This window comes from Cervus elaphus, chromosome 33 (assembly GCF_910594005.1).
Source record: "Cervus elaphus chromosome 33, mCerEla1.1, whole genome shotgun sequence".
Lineage (NCBI taxonomy): Eukaryota > Metazoa > Chordata > Mammalia > Artiodactyla > Cervidae > Cervus > Cervus elaphus.
Window position 1 is genome coordinate 3,009,498 of NC_057847.1, and position 22,933 is coordinate 3,032,430.

The window sequence follows — 22,933 nt, forward strand, 5'->3', positions numbered from 1 at the left end:
CTATTCAGATGCAAAGCAAATCTCTTCTAATTCAACTGTATGGCTAAGATTCATTGTCTAACAAAGGAAACAGAAGTCAGCATCTCACTCCAGCCAACTTGTTTTAACAGTCTCGGGCACAGACTTTCTCTACAGAGTTGGTTACAGGGCAGCTGCTCCGCTCGACCTGCCACCAACACGCTCGGTCTTACAGACACACTGCTGTGACGTGCCCTCCGAGACCAGACACGCAGGCTCACGGCAGCACACTATCCTCTAGGGTGATGGGAGCCCAGAGCCCACTCCACACACAGACTACAAGAATGCTTCGCAGGGCTCGTGATCTGTCTCAGGCCCAAGAATGGCCCTGGTAGGTGCCGCAGCCACCAGGCAGGGGTGCCCGAGAGCCCAGGAGTGAGGCCCAGGCGCGCTCACCTCTTGTAGGCCGAGTGGTCGTTCTTCACGCTGCACTTCATGTTCTTCAGCTCGTCCAGCACAGCAAACATGTTGATGAACTTGCCCAGGGTGATCAGGTAGGCTTCGGACACGAAGTCCTTCCTTCTCTCCGCATGGCAGAGGCGCCTCACCTCCCCACAAAAACGCTCAATGGCGTTTCTCTGTGCAGACAAAGCAGGACAAATACACTGCCTTCAGGGACGGGCCCACCCCAGACCCAGCTCCAAGCACAGGGTCCAGAGTCACATGACTCTCTGATGAAATGCCCAACCAACAGCTCAGGTAAAGAGACATTTTCTAGAAAGTGATTTCCACGTGTCTTTGCTCTGTAATAATCATCATCGATTTTGCACTTTACCAACTATGTCTCCAAAGTAAAAGAATTTTGTTGACTATTCCAGCAAAGTTACTGAGCAAAATTCTGCAAAAGAACATCTGTAAAGCAGATTGCTTTAGCTTTCAGAGTTGAAAAAAGGAGTGGGAGGATTTCCACTTGACAATTTTTTAAGATAAAACAAAAACTCATCACCTAAGGAGTTGTATCTTCTCTGTTTGCTAAAGGAATCTATAATAAAACAACTCACACACATTTCTAAAACATGTCTTTAAAAATCCCGAAAGTCCCTCCTGTGGCCACCCTGCCTAACCCAAGGGCCAGAAGGAGTCAAAACCAGGGTTAAGCCCACCAGAGCAGACAATGGGATGAAAACGTGTGAAAACCAGATGAATCAAAAGTGCAAGCACACTGATAGAAAGCAGTCTTCATACAGGAAACACAAGTCCTCTCCCAAGGGAAGAAGAGAAGTGAAACACAAAAGCAGCATTTAACTTTGAAACAGCCAGTCAAGCTTTAGCCTGTCAAAGGTTTAGTTCCCTTTGGTCTCAAAGCTGTTGTGAGCATCTGAATTTACATGCAGTTTGTTTAGTTAGTACATGGTGCCAGCGTCCCACTCCCCTGCACTAAACCCCTGGGATCACCGTTTTACCTGGAAGTACATAAAATTCATCAGTTTTGTGACCTCAGGCTCAAGGACCTCCACGGTTTTCTCATAAATTTCAACTCTGTTAGGCTGTTCGTTACATTTCACCTGGAAGTAAACGAGCATGACAGAGACAGGCTTCAGCCCAGAGAATGTGAGGAGCTGCTGGAGGAGGACAGATCGGACCCCGGGTGTGGTGTGACGGGCAGGGATGAGGCCCGGTCTGTCTGGAGTGGGGCGTGGCCAGTGGGGATGGGGCGGGGTCTGGCTGGGACGGCACCTGTGGGATGGCCCGAGAGCAGCTTCTCCAGGTGTAGAGCATGACAGCGTATTCTTGGCCTTCCTCCAGCATCTCATTCTGCAAGGGCACACCGGGCAAATCAAAGGCAAGCAGAACAGTCACAAACTGCTAACAAATACAGCCATAAACCAGAGGGAGAGGCCAGGAGGCTGACTACAGTCTGAAAATACGTTTAAGATGTGTTAAAATGCTCACAAGGTTTGATCTAATAACTTCACTTGTACAAATCTAGACAGGGAGAATAATTATGTATTTAGGAAGATATTCATCATTGAACTTCTTACTATCGGAAAGCAAGGCAAACTAAGTAAACACACAAAAATAGTTAAATTTTGAACATTTATAAAATGGACTAGACAGCTATCAAAAATTACTTCATCTGGTGTAATTTAATGACATACCAAAATGTTCATTAAATCATTAATATACATAATTATAACAATGCAATTCATTTCTGCAATCTAAATCCCATACGGGTGTGTGCCTGGTTCGCTTGAGCACAAGTATAAGCCAAGGAGAGTGCGCTGGCTGATGTGACAGAGGTTTTCTCTGGGCCACAGAAGCCAGCTGTTCAGAAAGAGCATGTACTGTTCTTAGTAACAGAATAACACACACACACACACAAGGCATTTGCCATTCAGATGTGTCAACCCCTGGCCTCCCACTGAGGAAACCATGCAGTTACCATGCTAGAGTGGACGGTTGCTTGTTCAATGTATCTTGCGATGCCGGTAACAAATGCATTTCTGTCTTCAAAATTAGTGTTGAAATTTGGCTGGAAGGAAAAAGAAAACCATCACATGGAGGTCGGCATCACAGGCCTCGTGTCCTGCAGCTGCCCAGCACCCACCTGATAGAGCAGTGAGGACGGTGGGGGCTCAATGCAGGGCTGCTGGTCAGGCAGAGGCAGCTCTTCCAAGAGGTCCACGTTGGACAGTGCGTCCTCCAGCGTCACCTGGGCTGCCATCCTGGCCTAGGACCAAACACAAAGCCCCTGCACTGTGAGGAAGGGCATGACAGTCCCTCCAGGGTGGGGTACTTAGGGTCCTGCTTCCCTGTGCCTTCTCCTTAGGGAGCTGGGGGTGGCAGAGGCATCTTAAGACTGTCCCTGGGGCCTGGCATCTCTCTCGGGCCTCATCAGCAGGGGAGTCACAACACAGCTGCTGCATGTTGTGGTATAGGCCACAAGGGCCAGCACACGTGCCAGGGCTTCCTGCCACCCTCCCACCTCAGGGCCATCATCCTGGAGGGCTCTCTGAGAGGGTCTAACAACCCTTTCACTGAGCTGGGGGCAGGAAGGAGTTCCTCCAGGACTACGTCTGTCCTCAGGAGGCCAGCACAGCCTCGGATGGGCAACAGTGCTTCCAACCAATGACTCTTCCCAGGCGGGTCCTCCGAGCGGGGCCACACGCTCGGGATGAAGATGCACAAAGCCAGTGCCCTGACTCCAAGAATACAGGACAGCCTGCAGGGCCCAATAAGGTGAGGGCCTATGGCTATGGAAAGAAAAGAGGGAGAGGGCTACTGGCAGAGGACTCGGTGACTGCCACACAGAAGCACAGAAAAGCAGATGGACTTAATCTGATGCATCTATGCTGGCTCCAGGAGGGAGGAGTCAACAAACTCTGGCTTGCCTCCCGCTGACTGTTGCTGTGATCCTGGATGGGACTCAGGGAGCAACTTTAACTCCAGATGGACATGTGAAGCAGCCCTGACCCCAGCAGGATATGTGGGGCAGCTATGTGGACAGCTATGTTCATTCTGAGACTGGAAATAACAGCAGGTGGGCTGGGAAAGAACACTGCAAGAAAAGGAAGGGGTACCCAGCTGTTCCACTTGGCACCGGGCACCAGACAGGCATGGGTGCGGAAGTATGTGGCGAGGCAGGTTTCCAAGCCTCAGCACGCTGCTCAGAGAACCAAAAAGGGAAGCCCAGGGCACTGGAAAGCCCCAGGGACAATGTGGAGAGGAAGAAGCTTGGAAGAGCAAGCCCACAAAGCTGGTCAGAAACGTCATCAGGCTCCCCCTCAGGCTGCACATGCGTGGATCTGATCCTCATATCCCAAGCCCTGAGACCACAGCCAGGTCCCAGACGGCTACAGGAGGCACACACAGGACAGATCCGAAAAGCACTGCTGAGCTCCAAAGACAGGAGTGACACTGTACCACAGTCCAGAGAGGACAGGTCAGAACGGCCGCCTAAATCAAAGCAGGTTGTTTGCCAGCTAAAATAAAAACAGCAACATTTCCTAGGATTTCAACAAGACCCACAGTCTCATACTATAATATCCAAAATGTCCAGCTGCAATCCCAACTACTCAGTAAAGAACCAGTAATGTCTTAGCTCCGACGGGAAAAGATGAGCAACAGATAGCAATGCCAAAATAATACAGATGCTACAATTATCTACCAGACTTAAAGTACCTACTGTAAAAATGCTCTAAACAAACATGGCACTCCTCAACTGAACAAAAAAACTGAAAGTCACAAATAAATAAATACATAACTGAATGGAAATTTAGAACTAAAAAATACATCATCAAAAAAATCTACAAAAAATAAATGCTGGAGAGAATGTGGAGAAAAGGGAACTCTATTACACTGTTGGTGGGAATGTAAATTGATAGAGCTACTGTGAAAAAGCGTAAGCAGAGTCCTTAAAAAACTAGGAATAAAACTACTATATGACGAAGCAATCCCACTACTGGGCATATACCCTGAAAAAATCATAATTTAAAAAGACATCTGCACCCCAATGTTCACAGCAGCAGCATTTACAATAGCCAGGACATGCAAGTGTCGCAGACATCCATCGATAGATGAATGGATAAAGAAGCCATGCTACATATACACAATGGAATATTACTCAGCCATAAAAAGGAACAAATGTCAATCAGTTGAACTGAGGTAGATGAGCCTAGAACCTATTATACAGAGTGAAGTAAGTCAGAAAACAAATTATCGCATATTAACACATATATATGGAATCTAGAAAAATGCTACTGATGAACCTATTTGGAGGGCAAGAATAGAGACACAGACGTAGAGGATAGATGTACGGACATAGAGGGGAAGGATGGGGTGGAACAAACTCAGACGAGCACTGCCATGTGAACACTACCACGTGTAGAAAGAGCTAGCGGCAAGCTCAGCGGGGTGCTCTGTGATGACTTAAGAGAGGTGGGATGGGGTGAAGGGTGGCAGCTCAAATAGGAAGGCACGTACTATACCCATGGCTGACTCATGATCTTGTATTCCAGAAACCAATGCAACACTGCAAAGCAATTACCCTCCAATTAAAAATACATTTAAAAAACACAATACTGAAATTTAATGAACTCCCCACACGAGCTTAAAAGCAGAGGAAAGATTCAGTGAATTTGAAGACAGAGCAACAGAAATAAGCTAATTTGAATGACAGAGGGGAAAAAAAGACTGAAAAAAATGAAGAACCTTGAGGACCTCTGGAACAAGAAAAAATATCGCACACTGTCTCATAAAAATACGAGAACAAGAACAAAGTGTCTCAGCTGGATAAACAGTTGAAAACAGGACTGAAAACTTTGTAAATGTGTCTACAGATTCAAGAAGCTCAGCAGACCCCAAACAAGACAAACCTAATGAAATCCCTACCCAGACATATCACAGTCACACTGCTGAAAAATAAAGACAACGAAAAAATAGCTTAAAAATAGCCTGAGCAAAGTGGTTCATGACCTAGAGAACAATAATTTGTGAGAAATAAATTTCCATTGTTGATAAGCCAAAATGAGAGAGAAGGAGAGGGAGGGATCTAAGAGGAGTTAAAAAATAAAATGTGGACCTAAACCCGAACATGTCAATAATTAGATTTATCAAAGTAAGTTGAAACACACCAATTAAAGACAGAGGTTGTCAGAATGGATTTAAAAACTCCTGACCCAAGCATATGCCAGCTATAAGAAACTCATTTCAAACATAGTGACATAGGTAGCTGATAGGAAATGGGGAAAAGAGAAACCACGCAAAACTAGTCAGAAGGAAGCTGGACTGCTCAAGCAGCAGAGAAAGCTGGCTTCAGAGCAGGAAATGCTCTGAAGGAATAAAGGGGGTGCACGACCGAAGACCACTCAGAAAGGGAGCAGCCACGCTCAGTGTGAGTGCACCACAAGAGAGGGTCACACCAGGCAGAGGCCCACAGCCCTGAAAGGAGAAGCAGCTCCACCCTGGAGACAGCGGCCGCACTCAGCCAGCATCGCGGGGAGGACAGACGCTCCCGCCTGTCCTGCCGGCGCTGCACAGAACTCCCCCACCCCGACAACAGCACAAGACCTACTCTGCACGGTGCTCACCAGACACGTTAATGCTAAATGTGGCAGATATTTTTTCACAGCAATGAAAGAATCTCCCTTTCATTACCAACTTCCTTCTGTCATCAGAACTTCCTATTCCACACACTCAAGAAAGGAGTACATCCAGGACAAGGGTGCACAGAGCTGAGTCCTCCTCCCGGTCACTGCCCGGCAGAGTCAGGGCAGGGGCCCCAGCGGTGCCCACACAGGGCACCTCAAAACTGATGGCCTCCGAGGAGCCAGGCTGCCCAGCAAGGTGCCTTGTGGGCCCACGGGGCTGCCTGGCCTTACCCCTGCGCCTCTCACCTCCACGGGTCAAGCCAACCACCCAGGAGCAGCCATGAAGCCCACAGGACCAGCTGCCCGAGCTTTCCACTTAGTGCCTAGGGGGCCCCCTTCCTCCCCACCCTCTGCCCAGGACAGGCCCGATCACCCGCTGATGGAAGAGGTGGTGCAAGAGAGTTGCAGAAAGGCTCTGTGACACACTTGGGTCACATCCTAGGAAAAATGTCAAACTTAGGAAAAATGTTCAACTTATTTCAAATCAGTGTTTAAGGACATTTTTGTTTGCTGTGGTTTATATATACAATGGGATATTATTTGGTCTTAATAAGGAAGGAAATTCTGACACATGCAACAACAAAAATGAAGCCGAAGTCATGCTAACCGAAATAAGCCAGTCACAAATGGAAGAACACTGCACGATTCCACTCATAGGAGAGAAGTCAAACTCAGAGAGAAAAAGTAAAACGGTGGTTACCAAGGGGTTGGAGAAGAGGAGACTGGGGAATTACTGTCTAATGGGCAGAATCCAGTTTGGGAAGATGGAAAAGTTCTAGAGATGGATGGTGGTGACGGTTACACAACAGTGTGAATGTTCAAAATGGTAAATTTTATGTTCTGCAAATTTTACTGCAATTAAAAATTAGGATAAAAAATTATCAATATTTATTGCAGATAAATCAGAAAATAAAGAAAAAGTAAAGGAAATTATCCATAATCCTCTGATCCCTCACAGAAACAAGATGATATAAGTTATTCTGTAAGCTGCTTTTCCCTTCCAACTTCCAAAAAAACACTGAAGTTGTTGCACATTCTTTCACAGCATGCTTTAACCTTTGTGTGAACTACCAGTCAAGGCTGTGTTATCACACACAGAGGCTCCTTCCTAATTGTTGCATTTTCCTCTCTGTGCTTTTCGATCATGAACACACCCTACAAACATCCAGTTTCAGGGCCATGGGCACCTCCATGACTCTCCAGCCTGTGCTTCTTCCACAAAGAAGAAGCAGGTGTCTGCCTCATCTGTTAAGGAAACCTGGAACCGTCAGTTCTGAATTCAAGTCCCCAGTCTCCATCTCACCACTTTCTTTGACACCTGACAAGTTCACCTCAAGATTCCATTTACTTTTCTCCATTTCTAGTGGCCACTCCCTTGTCAGGGGTGGCCCACTGCCCCAGGAATAAAATCCACGCTCCCTGCCCCTGCTCCAGCCACTCTAAATCCAGAATCTTGCCAGCCTCACCCCCTTCGGCCCGCTGGGGTTTCCTCTCAGCACAACACAGGGGCCTTGTGTGCCTGGCCACCCACCCCACGGCCGTGGGACAGAGCCTCAGCTATACCTCAAGGACTGACACGCCTTTGCATTGTCAAAAGCCACAGTGCCGAAGCCCAAGAGTGTAACAAACTAACACATCTGGAACACACTCAAAACCTGCCCTGCTGCCACGCAGGACTTCACAGTTGAACAGCTCGATTCCATTTCTGTCTCCCTTGGCTCAGCTCAAATGAGCTCAATACCCTCCAGGGCTTGGGGCCTGGTCACAGAGGGACCAGGATGGCACATGATCATAGGCACAGAGGGAAGGCCAAGTGAGAACACGGCGAGAAGGTGGCCGTCTGCAAGTCTAGGAGAGGCACCTCGGAGGGAACCAGACCTGCTGACACCTTGATCTCAGACTTCTATCCTCCAGAGCTAGGAGAGAATACTTCTCTATTGCCTAAGCTGCTTGCCAACAGAGGTCCATCTAATCAAGGCTATGGTTTTTCCAGTGGTCATGTATGGATGTGAGAGTTGGACTATAAAGAAAGCTGAACGCTGAAGAATTGATGCCTTTGAACTGTGGTGCTGGAGAAGACTCTCGAGAGTCCCTTTGACTACAAGGAGATCCAACCAGTCCATCCTAAAGGAAATCAGTCCTGGGTGTTCATTGGAAGGACCGATGCTGAAGCTGAAACTCCAATACTTTGGCCACCTGATGTGAAGAACTGACTCATTTGAAAAGACCTTGATGCTGGGAAACATTGAAGGCAGGAAGAGAAGGGGACGACAGAGGATGAGATGGTTGGATGGCATCACCGACTCAATGGACGTGAGTTTGCGTAAACTCCAGGAGTTGGTGATGGACAGGGAGGCCTTGGCGTGCTGCAGTCCATGGGGTCACAAAGAGTTAGACATGACTGAGCGACTGAACTGAACTGAAAGCTGCCTGGGGTATGGGTTTTGTTCCAGTTGGGCTTCTCAGGTGGCGCTAGTGGTAAAAAAAAACAAAAAACAAAACTCACTTGCCAACACAGAAGTTGGGGGTTTGACCTCGAGGTCAGGAAGATCCCACTCTAGTACTCTTGCCTGGAGAATCCCACGGGCAGAAGAGCCTGGCGGGCTATAGTCCATAGGGTCGCAAAGAGTTGGACAGGACTGAAGCAACTTAGCACACACACAGTCTGAGCAGACCAACACAGCTAAGACTGAGTAGAGTAGAACTTCCCCGACAGGGTACCCATCCCCTCGTGCGGACTGGCCACCACAACCACCCTCATGCTGGCATTTTCCTGATATACACATACTTGATGCACAAAAAGCAGACTGCTGGGAGCAAAACAAAGACTGACTGACCCACCAGGGCCTGGGTCTCAAAGTCCAGCATCAGCAGTCTTGTCTGTGACCCACCCCTCCCACCACCAGCCTGCCCCCCACCCGTCGCATCCTTCCTTCCCGTGGGGATGAAACAATGAAGCAAACAAATACTGTCCAGGGTTTCTGTCCTCCCACAACACAAAAGCCAGGTATTTTTCTTCCTTGATTGATTTCTTTCAACAGCAGTTTTCAACCCTGTTTCTGATTCCTATAGTTTGCCAAGTTATACAAATGAATTTAAATATGTCAGGGGAACTGTCTTTTAACAAGCTATTAACTAATTTATTTTGGAAGTTTAAGTTTTTAAAACAAAGAGGACTTCCCTAACAGTCCAGGGGTTAAGACTCTGTGCCTTCCACTGCAGGGGGTGCAAGTTCACTCCCTGGTCAGAAAAATAAGATCCTGCATGTGGCCAAAAAAGAAAAGACATACTGATTTCACTTTGTTTGAGTGTCCCTGACTCAGGGAGCTCTGGGGCTCAGGGGACACCCAGCTCTGGACAGCTCCTCAGTATCTTCCCCATGGGTAGGGTGAGTGAGCGCAGAGCCAGAACTCCAAGCTGGTAAAACCCTCATGCACACTGCACCACCACCCACCCTGCTTGTTCAGTTATCGGCATGCCCTGGGGTCCCACAGCTGGGCCCTAGCACTCGGACAGTGTGCCTACACCCATGAGCTCGAGAGGAGGAGAGTGGGCGAGATTACCGGCAAGGCCGAGGTACGGGATGCTATGCTGTGACACCTTACAACACTTGGAGCCAGTGAGACCCACTGCTTCCTCCTGCTACACTCCCTGACTCCTGCCCATGAGTGAGCGGCCCCTAGGGCCCAAGGGCCTCTTCTGACTTGGCAGACACACGTTCTTGCACCTAGACTCAGGCTCAGCTCTGTGCAAGGCAGGGTTTAAAATCTTGCCTCCCTTCCTGCCATGACATGGACCACTGCGCGGAGCTGCACCAACCCCACTCTCCCAGGACCAGCACTGAGACAATCCTGGCGTGGCTCACAAGCAGAGCCAGCTAGTGACCCTCCCTCTAGTCCCTCACCTGGAGTTGGAATCTATGAACGACCAGAACTAGGGCCAATGAAAGTGCCCTAGAACCTCAGGTGGCCACCACACGTAGGCATCAGATGACCCCAAGTGGGACCAGGAGACCCCAAATAGGGGCAAGCAACCTCAAGTAGGTAGGAGGGCAAGGTTCCTGGTGCCAGGCTAGAAATCCCCTGGCTGCTGACCCTCACACGATACTGTCCGCCCCCCAGCCTAGATAACCCTACATCTTCTCAACAAGTCATCCTCAGTCACCCTTCAGGTGCGGTCATCACACTCTGACAGCTGAGCAGAGAAAGGCACAGAGCCACAGCCACGGGTCAGGGGCAGAGTCAGTGTGACCTCAGCAGCAGACGCTGTGTGCACTTGGGCAGGGGACAGGGGCAGACAGAGGGCAACACAGTGACTTTCACAAGCACGATGTCAGTGGTAGAGGAGCCAGCCAGGTCCGAGGGCAGGAGAGGGGCAGCAAGAGCCCCAACCCCCAACCAGCAGTTGGGTGGAGGGGGCCGTGTTGGGGGTGGGGACAGGGAGACGCTAAAAGGACTTCTGTGACTCACAGCAGTCACCACACACTTCAAAACCAGGAACAGTGGATAACAGAACTTGTGTTGTTCAGTAAGTATGATTTGACTCTTTCCCCTGTCTCTGGACATCATGAGAGTTGGTGGGCAGGAAGAAAGGGAAGCCTCCTCTGTTTGCTGGCAGTAACAGACAACGTAGTAACAGACAGCGAATCTTTCCTTATATAACTCAACACTTTTTAAAAAGAACACTTAGACTAGGCTGCAAAGCACTGATTGAAATTAAAGGGGAGAAACTAGTTTTCAACCTGGTGGCAAGGGTGGCACCAAAATACGAAAAGGAACAGGGAAAAGTGTGCATGTGTTGTCAATGAGCCACTGTGACGGAGAACACAGACTTCCCCACCAGAACACGGGCTGCAGAGACAAGACGAAACTCAGGCACAAGACTGAGACAGAGGCCTCAGGAGATGCACACCACAGCTGAGGCACAGAAAGCGCTGGGGGGGCAGGGATGCCCACCCATGGGCAAGCAGCTGGGGCCGCGGTCCATGTTGGTCCAGACGGGCAGCGCAGGGCAGGCAGGAGGCTGTGCCAGCCCCAGAAACAGGGAGCGATGGCATCCAGCACAGACAGGGCCCAGGGTCAGACACCAAGATAAGCGAGGCTGCATCCCAGCCGAAAGCCAGTGAGCGGATGCTTTGCATAGGCTTTAAAATAGAACTGCCAAGGCAGCTTGACGCCAAGGTTGCATAACATGGTAAAACAACAGGAGAGAAAATGCAGAACTGATGGTTCATGCCCATCTAAACATCCTGCCTTGGGGCACCACTGCCTGTGTGCCCATGTGACCCTCCAAGCCCATGTAACCTGAGGCAAGAGGGTGGTCTGGCTGGAAAGAGGGTCTCCCCAGCAGCTCCAAACCTGTACTTCTGAAACTTTACAACTGGACAGTGTGTTACTTGTCCAAGAGCGCAGCATAACCAACCCACAGCAAACTACAAAATGTTTCTCATTGATTTTCTTCCTCTTCTATATACAAATAATGGTACTTCCCAGAAAACTACATCCAAACTTTTGTGCAGTCTGTTCACATGTAAAATAAATCATCTGAGGAAGACAAGTATACTTTATTCAACTGTGTCTTTCTATCCTGCATTTTAAAACAATGTGTTTTTCCAATTTCAGCTTCTTTTTCCAGATTAAGCAGGACGGGGAAAAAGAATGGGGCTGCTATAATTCCTAGGAAAAAACTTCGTAATTAAAACACAAACATCATCTTCTGCCCAAGAAGAGTATAGTAAACTTCTTTACTATTGAAGAAATTCAGTTGCACGAAATATTAACTTCCATTCTCAAAAGCAGCACTGGTCTCTTCTACAATTACCTCAAAAGAATCACTGCATCAACAGAGAAACAAAAACCAAGTTTGCTTGAAAATGACAATAAGGTGAAGCTAAGACAGAGCCCCCAGAGGAGTCTTGAGTCGGTCCGTCCTTCGGTCCTGACACTGGTCTCCTGCCCTTCATACTCTGTCTGCAGACCTGGGAGAGAGTTTTCTCAAGACAGTGGTCTCTCTGCCTCCTGAATGCCTTCTCTCCAGGTTTCCTGCTGCTGCTCTACTCAGCCCGACTGGCCCCTTCCCAACCTAGAGCACTCATATGCCACTCTCAAGCCTGCCACACCCCTTTTTAATTCCTTTTAACTATGCAAGTAGTACTCTGACCCTGTGGCTCTCCTGCTTACATGCCTACAGCTGTGGGTTTCAAACCATGTGGCCTGGAATTCCGGGGTACCCCATGATGGCAAGGGAGAGTAGCACTGCACTTATCCATTTATGAACTGGGATGCCACCTGAGATTTTATGAAAAACTAATCTGAGGCAAATACAAATCAATCAACAAAAGGTGGGGCTGGGTGTACGACTCCACAGAATCAGCCTCAATTACTGAGATAAAGAGGGTCGTCGCGGCGTGCAACGCCCACACCGGGCCCAGACTGAAACCCCGTGCTGAGCTCTACGGCTCCTGCCGCCTCCAGTGGGTCCTTGGAGGGAAAATGGAAACGTTCTGCAGCTGCTGCGCCGGTACACCAAGCACAGAGGTGAGCCCGGTGGGGCCAGCTGGCTGCAGCGGGAAGAGGTTGCGACAGTGGGAGGTTGGTTTCCTCCATGGTCTGGGACCCTCTAGTCCACCAATGCCTGACCATTTCTTTGTGACTGTGGTGGCCTTCATCTTTTACATAGACTCCAGTGCATGTTTAAGACACTAGAGAAGAGGCCAGTAGCAACTCAGCATGTTCTTTCTAGGATGGAGTCATGCTTGGCAGTCTCTGGCACTGGGGGGTGGGCACACCACCCACAGGTGCCACCAAACTTCCAACCAGGCTGGGGGCTCCCCATCCACCGTGACGGCTTCCTGCCCCAGAAAGGAGAGCGAGCCTGCACACAAGCCTGAGGGCCCGCCTGCCAGGTGCAGAGACATCCCCACTCAGCACAGGGAAGGCCCGGCCCCACAAACGCGCACCTGGATGCTTCCTGTCCAGGCTCCAGCCGTCCTTCCATACTGGACGGTGGCTCGACCTTGCTTACACAACCTCGTAAATGCTCCCAGGAACTCTGACCCAGCAGTCCTCCAGAGCCTTCCCTTCATGTGAGCCATTTTATTAATAACAGATTTTTACCTTCTAGATAAAAGTCTAAGATGACAACATCTGGGCAGAAAGGTCCAGTATAATCAGTCCTCCTTACGCACAGACGCAAAACCTGGGATACAGAGGACTGACTGTATTCACGGTACAACTTCTATTTTATATAAATGACTTAAGCATCTGTGGATTCCAGTATCCACAGAAGTTTCTGCAATCAGTCTTTGGTGGATACCAAGGGGTGTCTGTGTTTTCAGATGACTTTCTTGGCAGCACACCCCGAGAGTGGATTCTTTTTTTTTTTTTTTAATTGAATGATAATTGCTTTACAATATTTTGTCAGTTTCTGCCATACATCAAATGAATTAGCCATAGGTATATATATATCCTGGAGAAGGCAATGGCACCCCACTCCAGTAAGCTTGCCTGGAGAATCCCACGGACGGAGGAGCCTGGTAGGCTGCAGTCCATGGGGTCGTGAAGAGTCGGACACGACTGAAGCGACTTAAAAGCAGCAGCATACATATATCCCCTTCTTCCAAGAGGGGATTCTTAAATCACATGAATGTCTGTCTTCAAAGCTGCAGGAGATGATCCATCAATCCTACTTTCGGCCATTTATCCAAAGGAAACAAAAGCACTAATATCGGGACTTCCCTGGTGGTCCAGTGACTAAGACTCTGCGCTCCCAATGCAGCGGGCCGGAGTTTGATCGCTGGTCAGAGAACTAGATCCCATATGCCACAACTGAGACCCAGCACAGACAACAAAAAAAGATATCTGTACCCCATGTTCACTGTAGTATTATATACAGTAGCCAAGATATATGTGATGGTAAGTGAAACAAGTTAGAGAAAGACAAATACCCTATGATCTTACTTGCATGTGGAATCTTAAAAAGAAAACAAAGCTCATAGATAGATAATAGATTGGTGGTGGCCAGAGGTGTGGAGCGGGACAACTGGGTAAGGGGGTCAAAAGCTACAAACCTCTAGCTATAAAAATAAACAAGTCATGCAGATGTAATGTATAGCATGGTGACTGGAGTTAATAATACTGCATTGCGTATTTGAAGGTTGCTAAGAAAATAGATTCTTAAAAGTTCTCATCACAAGAAAAAAAATTTTTTGTGACTGTGAAGGTAACAGATGTTAACTAGAGGTACTGTGGTGATCATTTCACTATAGTTACATATATCAAATCATTATATTGTTTACCTGAAATTAATATAATGTTGCATGTCAATTATTTCTCAACTTTTAAAAAGCTACAGGTGGATTTGGGTGAGGACCCCCACAGCGTCCCAAAGATACCAGCATGGACAGCATCCAGGCATCACTTTCATTTTTACAATTTAATAAGCGGAACCACATCTAAATGTGCTTATATATAAAATAGATAATAAATAAGAACCTGCTGCTGTAGAGCACACTCTAACAGCCTACAGGGGAAAAGAATGTAGGAAAAAAAGAGTAGATATATGTACCTGTATAACTGATCCACTTTGCTGTATCCCTGAAACTGACACATTGTAAATCAACTACACTCCAATAAAAATTTAAAAATAAAAATAAATACTAAAAACTGGAATATCAAAAAAATAAAATAAATGTTTATTTAATTTGTATTACTTTTATTCCTATTAAGGAATTTGAACAAATTTTTATAGAGTAACCCATTTTTTTTCTTCTATGACTTGCCAGTTTGGTTTATTTTCTTGTTATTTTTGTCCTTTGAAACCTCAGTGTTTTCCTCATCAACGTGGCAGGTACTCACTATACGTCTACTTCTGATAGTAGAGACATTAAAACTGTGAAAGTTGCTACAAAAATGTTTCCCAGTCAGACTACTTGCCTTCTTAAGTCACTTACTTTTTTCTTTGAAAACTCAGTTTAAAATATTTTTACCATTCTCAACTTCTCAGCCTTTTCCCTTTGGAATCTTTCAGTTATAAATTTATCAAGTAGGAAGAACTCGACCAGCCCCATGATGCCATTAGGGAATGAAGCAGTTTCTAACTCACAGTCCCTACTTGAGTAAACTGCTGACCTCTGTCAGAAGTCAAACAATTGCCCATCTGAGAAACATTTCTGAGACAGCCAGTAATCTCAGAGATTTAACTTGAAAGTAATCCTGAGATTCAGAGAAACAGTTCCTAGACTCTGGCCCACTCTCACCTCGTTACGTTAAAATGATGGCATAAAGACAGGTGAACCACCACCCACAACAAAAGCTAGGGTCCTGGCTGTTACAGACAGCAAATCCCACCTGGACACAAACCCCCTGCCCTTTGTGTATATAAGCTGCGCTTCACCTATATACATTCTCAGAAAAGGACTCTTTTTTTTTTGTTTTGTTTTTGTTTTGTGTGTGTGTAATAAAGTTTTATTAAAGTATAAAGGAGACAGAGAAAGCTTCTGACACAGGCATCAGAAGGGGGCAAAAGAGTACCCCCTTTGCTAGTGTTAGCAATGGAGTTACATACTCTCCAATGAATCCAAAGAATGTCTGGAGGTTGCAAAGACCTCACCAGACCCACTCCCATAATTTACATTTTAAGATAACAGAGTTGGCTAGAAGGTTTAATCCAAAGATCGTCCTCAGGCAGGATACATCCTTGTAAAGACCAGACCTACTCCCATAATTTACATTTTAAGATAACAGAATTAGCCAGAGGGTTTAATCCAAAGACTGTCGTCAGGCAGGATAGTATATAATCCTAAGGAATGTAGAGGAAAAAAAGTAAAAAAGTTTGTCCTTTCTTCCTCCTTGAATATCCCAGACCTCTCTCTCCTTGGGGACCCCTAGACTTCTTATCAACCTGCCTAGGAAATGACTCTCTCATTCCCCCCTTTTCTTTTAGGAGAATTATGTTGCCTAGGGAAAAGGGCGTCGTTCTCATTCCATAACTGCTTCTGAGCTGACAAGGGGCGTTGTCCCTAAATTGGTGAGGCAACATATTCTCCTAATCCTCATAGTGAGGATGTCTGATCCAGGGGCTCCAAGTAATAGTTGGAGGAGGCTGTGGCACTCAGGAGCTCGGACAACTATTTGTAAATTAAAAGCTTTTAGATGGTTAGAAAACCCCATTATACAGTTACAGATGTAAGGCAAAATAGTCATTAAACCAAGTTAAAATCAAAATGAAAAGTCGCATTATGTCCATAGTTACATCAGTCCATCTTAAGGTTGTTAGATGTCATCAGTTTAAGAAGAGGCATCACATGCGATTGTTGAAGGTATTTGCAGACTTGGAGAAAGTCCTTTCCTTGAAGTGGAGATGTCCACCATGGGACGCCTTCCACTGATGAAGAGGGGAGTGCTCCGCAGACCCAGCAGTTAGACCGATTGTGGAATGCAGCATAGGAGTGAGCCCAGGACAGGAAGGCATTGTCTTGAGGATCAAACGGCAGACTCAGGATTTCTGGAGTCAGCAGAAGTAGGCTCACATAGATTATCAGGCCCATCTTGTCCCGAAGGATCCCGGACGAGCCCCTAAGATGAAAGGTTGTTGCTGAACGATTAAGACGTGGGATTCTTGGCCTCTGGAGGAGACGAATTCAATCCGGGGCCAGAGACGAGGCTCAGAGAATCGCTCAGAGCTTTTGTGTAATAAAGTTTTATTAAAGTATAAAGGAGATAGAGAAAGCTTCTGACATAGGCATCAGAAGGGGGCAAAAGAGTATCCCCAGAAAAGGACTCTTAAAATTCAGTCTTTACAAAAGAGTATCATGCTGTTCTTACCTGTCTGATTCATTTTCTTCACTACTGCTAAAATGATCCACACACTGTCACATACTGCTCTGAGGCACTGTTTTGACAGATTTATACTATTCCATTGAATGAATGAATCCATCTGTGCGCTGTCTCCTGAGGTTCCCTTAACAGGGTCTTTGTTACGGTAAACTGTGAGGAAAATTCCTGCACACTAATAGATGCAACGGGTTCTCTAGGACACGATCAGTAAACTTTTTCTATAAAGGGCCAGAGTTGGTAATTGTTCTGTGGGTTTGCAAAAGAATATCCTTACCCTCAGGAAACACACACAGGTATTGAGGTATTTTTATTTTTGCAATTTTTTTAAGGGTGAATTTATTTTAAAACAGCAAAACAAGGAATATCCCTCCGAAAACTTCTTGTGAACATAAAGGAAAGAATGAAAAATGTTGAAAACACCTGTAGACTCCTCACTGCTGTGACCCAAGTCGGGCTATACATTTGCACATAGTTCAGTTCAGTCGCTCAGTCATGTCCGACTCTTTGGAACCCACTGGACTGCAGCATGCCAGGCTTCCCTGTCTATCACCAACTCCCAGAGCTTCCTCAAACTCATGTCCATCGAGTTGGTGATGCCATCCAACCATCTCATCCTCTCATTCTGCCTTCAATCTTTCCCAGCATCAGGTGGCCAAAGTATTGGATCTCCAGCATCAGTCCTTCCAATGAATATTCAGGACTGATTTCCTTTGGGGTTGACTGGTTTGATCTCCTTGCAGTCCAAGAGACTCACAAGAGTCTTCTCCAACACCACAGTTTAAAAGCAACAATTCTTCGGTGCTCAGCTTTCTTTATAGTCCAACTCACACATCTATACATGACTACTGGAAAAACCATAGCTTTGACTAGACGGACATTTGTTGGCAAAGTAATGTCTCTGCTTCTTAATATGCTGTCTAGGTTGGTCATACCTTTTCTTCCAAGGAGTAAGCATCTTTTAATTTCATGGCTGCAGTCACCATCTTCAGTGATTTTAGAGCCCAAGAAAATAAAGTCTGTCAGTGTTTCCATTGTTTCCCCATCTATTTGCCAGGAAGTGATGGGACCAGATGCCATGATCTTAGTTTCCTGAATGTTGTTTTAAGCCAGCTTTTTCACTTTCCTCTTTCACTTTCATCAAGAGGCTCTTTAGTTCCTCTTCACTCTCTGCCATAAGGGTGGTGTCATCTGCATATCTGAGGTTATTGATATTTCTCCCGGCAGTCTTGATTCCAGCTTGTTTTTCATCTAGCCTGGCATTTTGCATAATATACTCTGCATATAAGTTAGATAAGCAGGGTGACAATATACAGCCTTGTCGTACTCCTTTCCCAATTTGGAACCAGTCCGTTGTTCCATGTCTGGTTTCAAACTGTTGCTTCTTGACCTGCATACAGATTTCTCAAGAGGCAGGTAAGGTGATCTGGTATTCCCATCTCTTGAAGAATTTCCCACAGTTTGTTGTGATCCACACAGTCAAAGGCTTTGACATAATCAACAAAGCAGAAGTAGATGTTTTTCTAAGAGATCTCTAGTCTTTCCCATTCTATTATTTTCCTCTATTTCTTTGCACTGATCACTTAGGAAAGCTTTCTTTTCTCTACTTGATATTCTTTGGAACTCTGCATTCAGATGGATATATCTTTCCTTTTCTCCTTTGCCTTTAGCTTCTCTTCTTTTCTCAGCCATTTGTAAGGCCTCCTCAGAAACCACTTTGCCTTTTTGCATTTCTTTTTCTTGGGGATGGTTTTAATCACCGCCTCCTGTACAATGTCACGAACCTCCGTCCGTAGTTCTTCAGGCACTCTGTCTATCAGATCTAATCCCTTGAAACTACTTGCCACTTCCACTGTGTAATCATAAGAGACTTGATTTAGGTCATACCTGAATGGTCTAGTGGTTTTTGCTACTTTCTTCAATTTAAGTCTGAATTTTGCAATAAGGAGTTCAAGATCTGAGCCACAATCAGCTCCAAGCCTTGTTTTTGCTGACCGTATGGACCTTCTCCATTTCGGGCTGCAAAGAATATAATCAATCTGATTTTGGTATTGACCATCTGGTGATGTCCACATGTAAAGTCATCTCTTCAGAATAAAACACATCTTTCCAGTCTGAGCATCTGCCTTGGAAATCCCTGTTGTCTGCCCAGAGTCCTGCACTCTTGAAGACAGCTTCTGACCCAAAGGAAATCTGGGCTGAGGACCACACATCCTCAGGCAATTCAGCCCTCAGCAGTGATCCTTTTCATTCTATAATCAAGTGTTTCAGAGCAGTACAACTGCAGAGTAGTGGGCTTTGTTTAAAATATACACACACTCCAAATGTTTAGCTTCAATTACTTAAAATTTTACACTTCCCAAATTTTTAGGATCTGAAGAAACCAGCTTATACAAAATAGCAAGAGATCTTAAAAATATAAAACCATTTCCACTTCTGGCCCAGAAAAATAGCAGCAAAACTCTCTCTCAGAGACATGTACTGAAATGCTTGTGACTGAGATAAGATGCTGCTTCTGGGACTTCTTCACAACAGCACAGTGTGGGGCAGGGGTCACAGGAGAGCTCAGACCACTATTGAGGGTTCATAATACTATTTCCCATGCCTCTGCACATTAAGGAATTGCCCTCCATGAACAGTTTAATATACATACATGTGAGATTTCAGGGTTCAGACTGAGCTAGAATGACGTAGCACCTAGTAGCTCTGCTTATAGCCACTGGGCCCTGAGGCCACCTTATTTAAAGTTCCTTCCTGGATAGTTCTAGTTGCCTACATCTTCTTTTCCCCTGTGGTACTTAGAAAGCCTTCAAGAGGTAAGAGTTTTGCAAACAAACATTTTCAGGCTACTACAAAGCTGAAAAGAGTAAGTACCTGTATATCTAGGGAGATATTGCGAGTTTAGTTCCAGACCATCACAGTAAAGCAGATACTGCAGTAATGGGAGTCACACAACGTTTTCGGTTTCCCAGAGCATGTAAAGTTATGTTTTACACTATACTGTAGCCTATTAAGTGTGTCATAGCATTATTTCTTAAAAAATAATGTATGTGTGTGCTCAGTTATGTCCAACTATTTTTGAGACTCTATGGACTATAGACCACCAGGCACCTCTGTCCATGGGATTATCCTGGCAAGAATACTAGAGTGGGTTGCCATTTCTCTTCCAGGGGATCTTCCCCATCCAAGGATCGAACCCATGTCTCCTGCGGTTCCTGCATTGGTAAGCGGATTCTTTTACCACTGAGCCACCTGGGAAGCCCAAACATAATGTACAGACTTGGTCTAAATAATAGTGGCTGATACACAAAAGTGCTGAATGTGATTCATGCTGCACTGCCCCAAATGTCCCATATCCCTTTTGCCACCACTCAAACGACCGTACTTTTAAGTAAAACAGTAGAATATTTTTATTTAACATTGTGCACAAGAAATTCAAGACTGTATTTTTGACAACAGTACTTACCAAGACCAGAAATTCACTGTACTTTAGTATTACTTGTGAGTTAGAAATAATGTGCAGGGTTCCCCTGTGATAGCAGAGGAGACAGGCCAAGAGTCCCATAGGAATGTCAACCAGGAGTGTTAGAAGACAATACTGGAGGGAAAATAATAAGGGTGCTAGAAATGTATTTTAAAAAGCATGCCATTGTGGTACTATAAAAGCAGCTCAGAATCTTGGTATTGAGAGACTACATAATGGTTGTGTCTCTTCAAAAAGTAAAAACAAAGTATATACCTTAATTTAAAAATATGTTATTGCTAAAAATAAGCTAACCACTACTGAGCCTGCAGCAATAACAGCATAACATAGCATAATCATAACATCAAAGATCACTGATCATAGCAACTTTCCCGGTGGTCCAGTGGTTTAGACCCTGCACTTCCAGTGCAAGGGGCGCTGCGCGGGTTGGATCCCTGATCAGGGAACTAAGATCTCACATGCTGCGTGGCCAAAATAAATAAATAAATTAAAATTTTTAAAAAGATCACTGATCACAGATCAACCTAACAAATATAAAAATAATTTAAAAGTTTAAAATATTGCAAGAACTGCCAAAATGTGACACAAACACACAAAGTGAGCAAATGCTGAAGGGAAAGTGGCACCAACAGATTTGCTTTATGTAGGATCACCGCAAACTTTCCATTTGTAAAAAATACACGATCTGAGAAGTGCAATAAAGCCAAGAGCAATTAATTATATGATGTCTGCCTGTACCTTATTCAGAACACCATAAAATCCTGGAAGTGGGCTCCTCCTGCCCAGCACCCCAGGATGCCTAGGGAGCTAGGGTATGAGCTGGCTGCAACTGAAACAGACGATAATTGCCAGGGAGACCCTCACACCTGCCCTGACTAGGTGAGCTGGGTGGCCAGGCACGCGCCCACATACACCTCTTGATTCTGAGGTTGGAGTCTCTCGCCCATACTTAGAGAAAGTGTGGCCAGGGCAACAGCATGACGGGTGGCTGCTCGCTACCCACCCCTTCCTGGGAGCTGCCAGCTGCAGGGACCACAGGCTGGGGAACAGCGAGGGGCTGCAATCAACGGGGAACCAGCCAGTTCTGAGGCCGTCTTAGGGTAGTAAGTCTCCAACCTAATGGTATACCATATAATCCTTCGAAGTGACAGAATAAAATGCGAGAGTGTCTGTAATTTTGCCTCACAAAGAGGAACAAAGTCTCCCTGAGAGCAACACATCTGCCCCCGCCTCCTTGCCAGATCCTCAAGGAGCAGCAGGAGCCAATGGCTCCCGAGGCTCATAGGCACCGCATCACTGAAACTAAATGAACTGCTTGGGGCTGAACTGTGTTCCCCTTTCAAGTCCTAACTCTTCGTACCTCAGACTGACTGTATTTGGAGATGGGTCTTTACAGATGCAGTTAAAGCAAAATGAGGTTAATAGGGTGGGTCCTAATGCAACGTGACTGGTGTCTTTTATAAGAAGGGGAGATGAGGACAGACAGGCACAGAGGGAAGGCCACGTGAAAACATGGTGACAATGTGGCCACCTACGTGCCAAGGACAGAGCCTCAGGATGGGGCAGGGCCCTCTGGGAGAGCCAGTGGGACTGCTGTCCAGCAGGACAGCCCCCAGTCACTCTAAACCACAACACAAGCTCCTGAGGTACGGAGCTCCTTAAAAGCACATTCAAAAACGGTTCAGGTACACTCAGAAGTGCAGGGCAGGACGTCACGCCTTCCAAGGGAGCCACCCCAGACCTTGGCCATCCTGGCAGAGGCTTCCCAGAGTAGGCTAACCCTGCTCTGTCCATCCCTGGTGTCTGTCAGGGCATCTGTGGCCACAGAGAGGGTCCAAGCCTCTCAGAGCTTGTGTGCAACGCTGCTCAGTGACACAATCCTGGTGGAGGGAGGGTGGGCAGTGTTGGTTTTTCCCTCCCTCAGCTGACAGTTCCAGAGGGCAAGGACCGTCCCCCTCCCCTCCCACCCTTTGCATGGTTCTTACCTTGAAGCCAAACTTTGCAGGAGGAGGCAACTGTCTGAAACGAAAATTACTGGGACTTCCCTGGTAGCCCAGTGGCTAAGACTCTGCAAAGATCCCATGTGCCGCAACTAAGACCCAGTGGCAACTAAGATGCGACGCAGCCAAATAAAGTGAAAACTTAAAATACAAAGTAAAAACTACTCCCTGTGACAAGTTATTTTATGTGCCACCTTGACTATGCTATGGTATAATACGGTTTTTGGTCAAACATCAGTTTAGATGTTGCTGTGCAGCTATTTCTTAGGTGTGATTTACATTTAAATAGGCAGCCTTTGAGTAAAGCAGGTGACCCTCCATAATAACATGGGTGGGCATCATCTAAACAGTTGATGACCTTAAAAGAAGAAAATGAGGTTCTCCAAATAGGAAGGAATTCTTCTTCAGAGGACCTTTGGACTTGAGCTGTAACATCAGCTCTCCCAGAGTCTCAGCCTGCCTACTCTAAATTCAGAATTGCCAACCTCCACAATCATGAGTCAAATCCTT

At 46.3% G+C, this 22,933-nt stretch overlaps 1 protein-coding gene across 2 annotated transcripts in view; it reads right to left on the reverse strand.

Moving 5' to 3' along the window:
- The window catches only part of CYFIP1 (cytoplasmic FMR1 interacting protein 1), a 100,040-nt gene that overhangs the window by 67,181 nt on the left and 9,926 nt on the right, over positions 1-22,933 (reverse strand). For both annotated transcript variants that reach the window (XM_043894426.1, XM_043894427.1), the window contains exons 2-6: positions 2,567-2,689; positions 2,402-2,491; positions 1,696-1,773; positions 1,422-1,523; positions 415-596 (exon numbers count right to left, since the gene is read on the reverse strand). In XM_043894426.1, coding sequence (XP_043750361.1) covers positions 415-596; positions 1,422-1,523; positions 1,696-1,773; positions 2,402-2,491; positions 2,567-2,683 — 569 coding nt within the window. In that variant the 5' untranslated portion in view covers positions 2,684-2,689. The remainder of the gene's footprint in view (positions 1-414; positions 597-1,421; positions 1,524-1,695; positions 1,774-2,401; positions 2,492-2,566; positions 2,690-22,933) is intronic.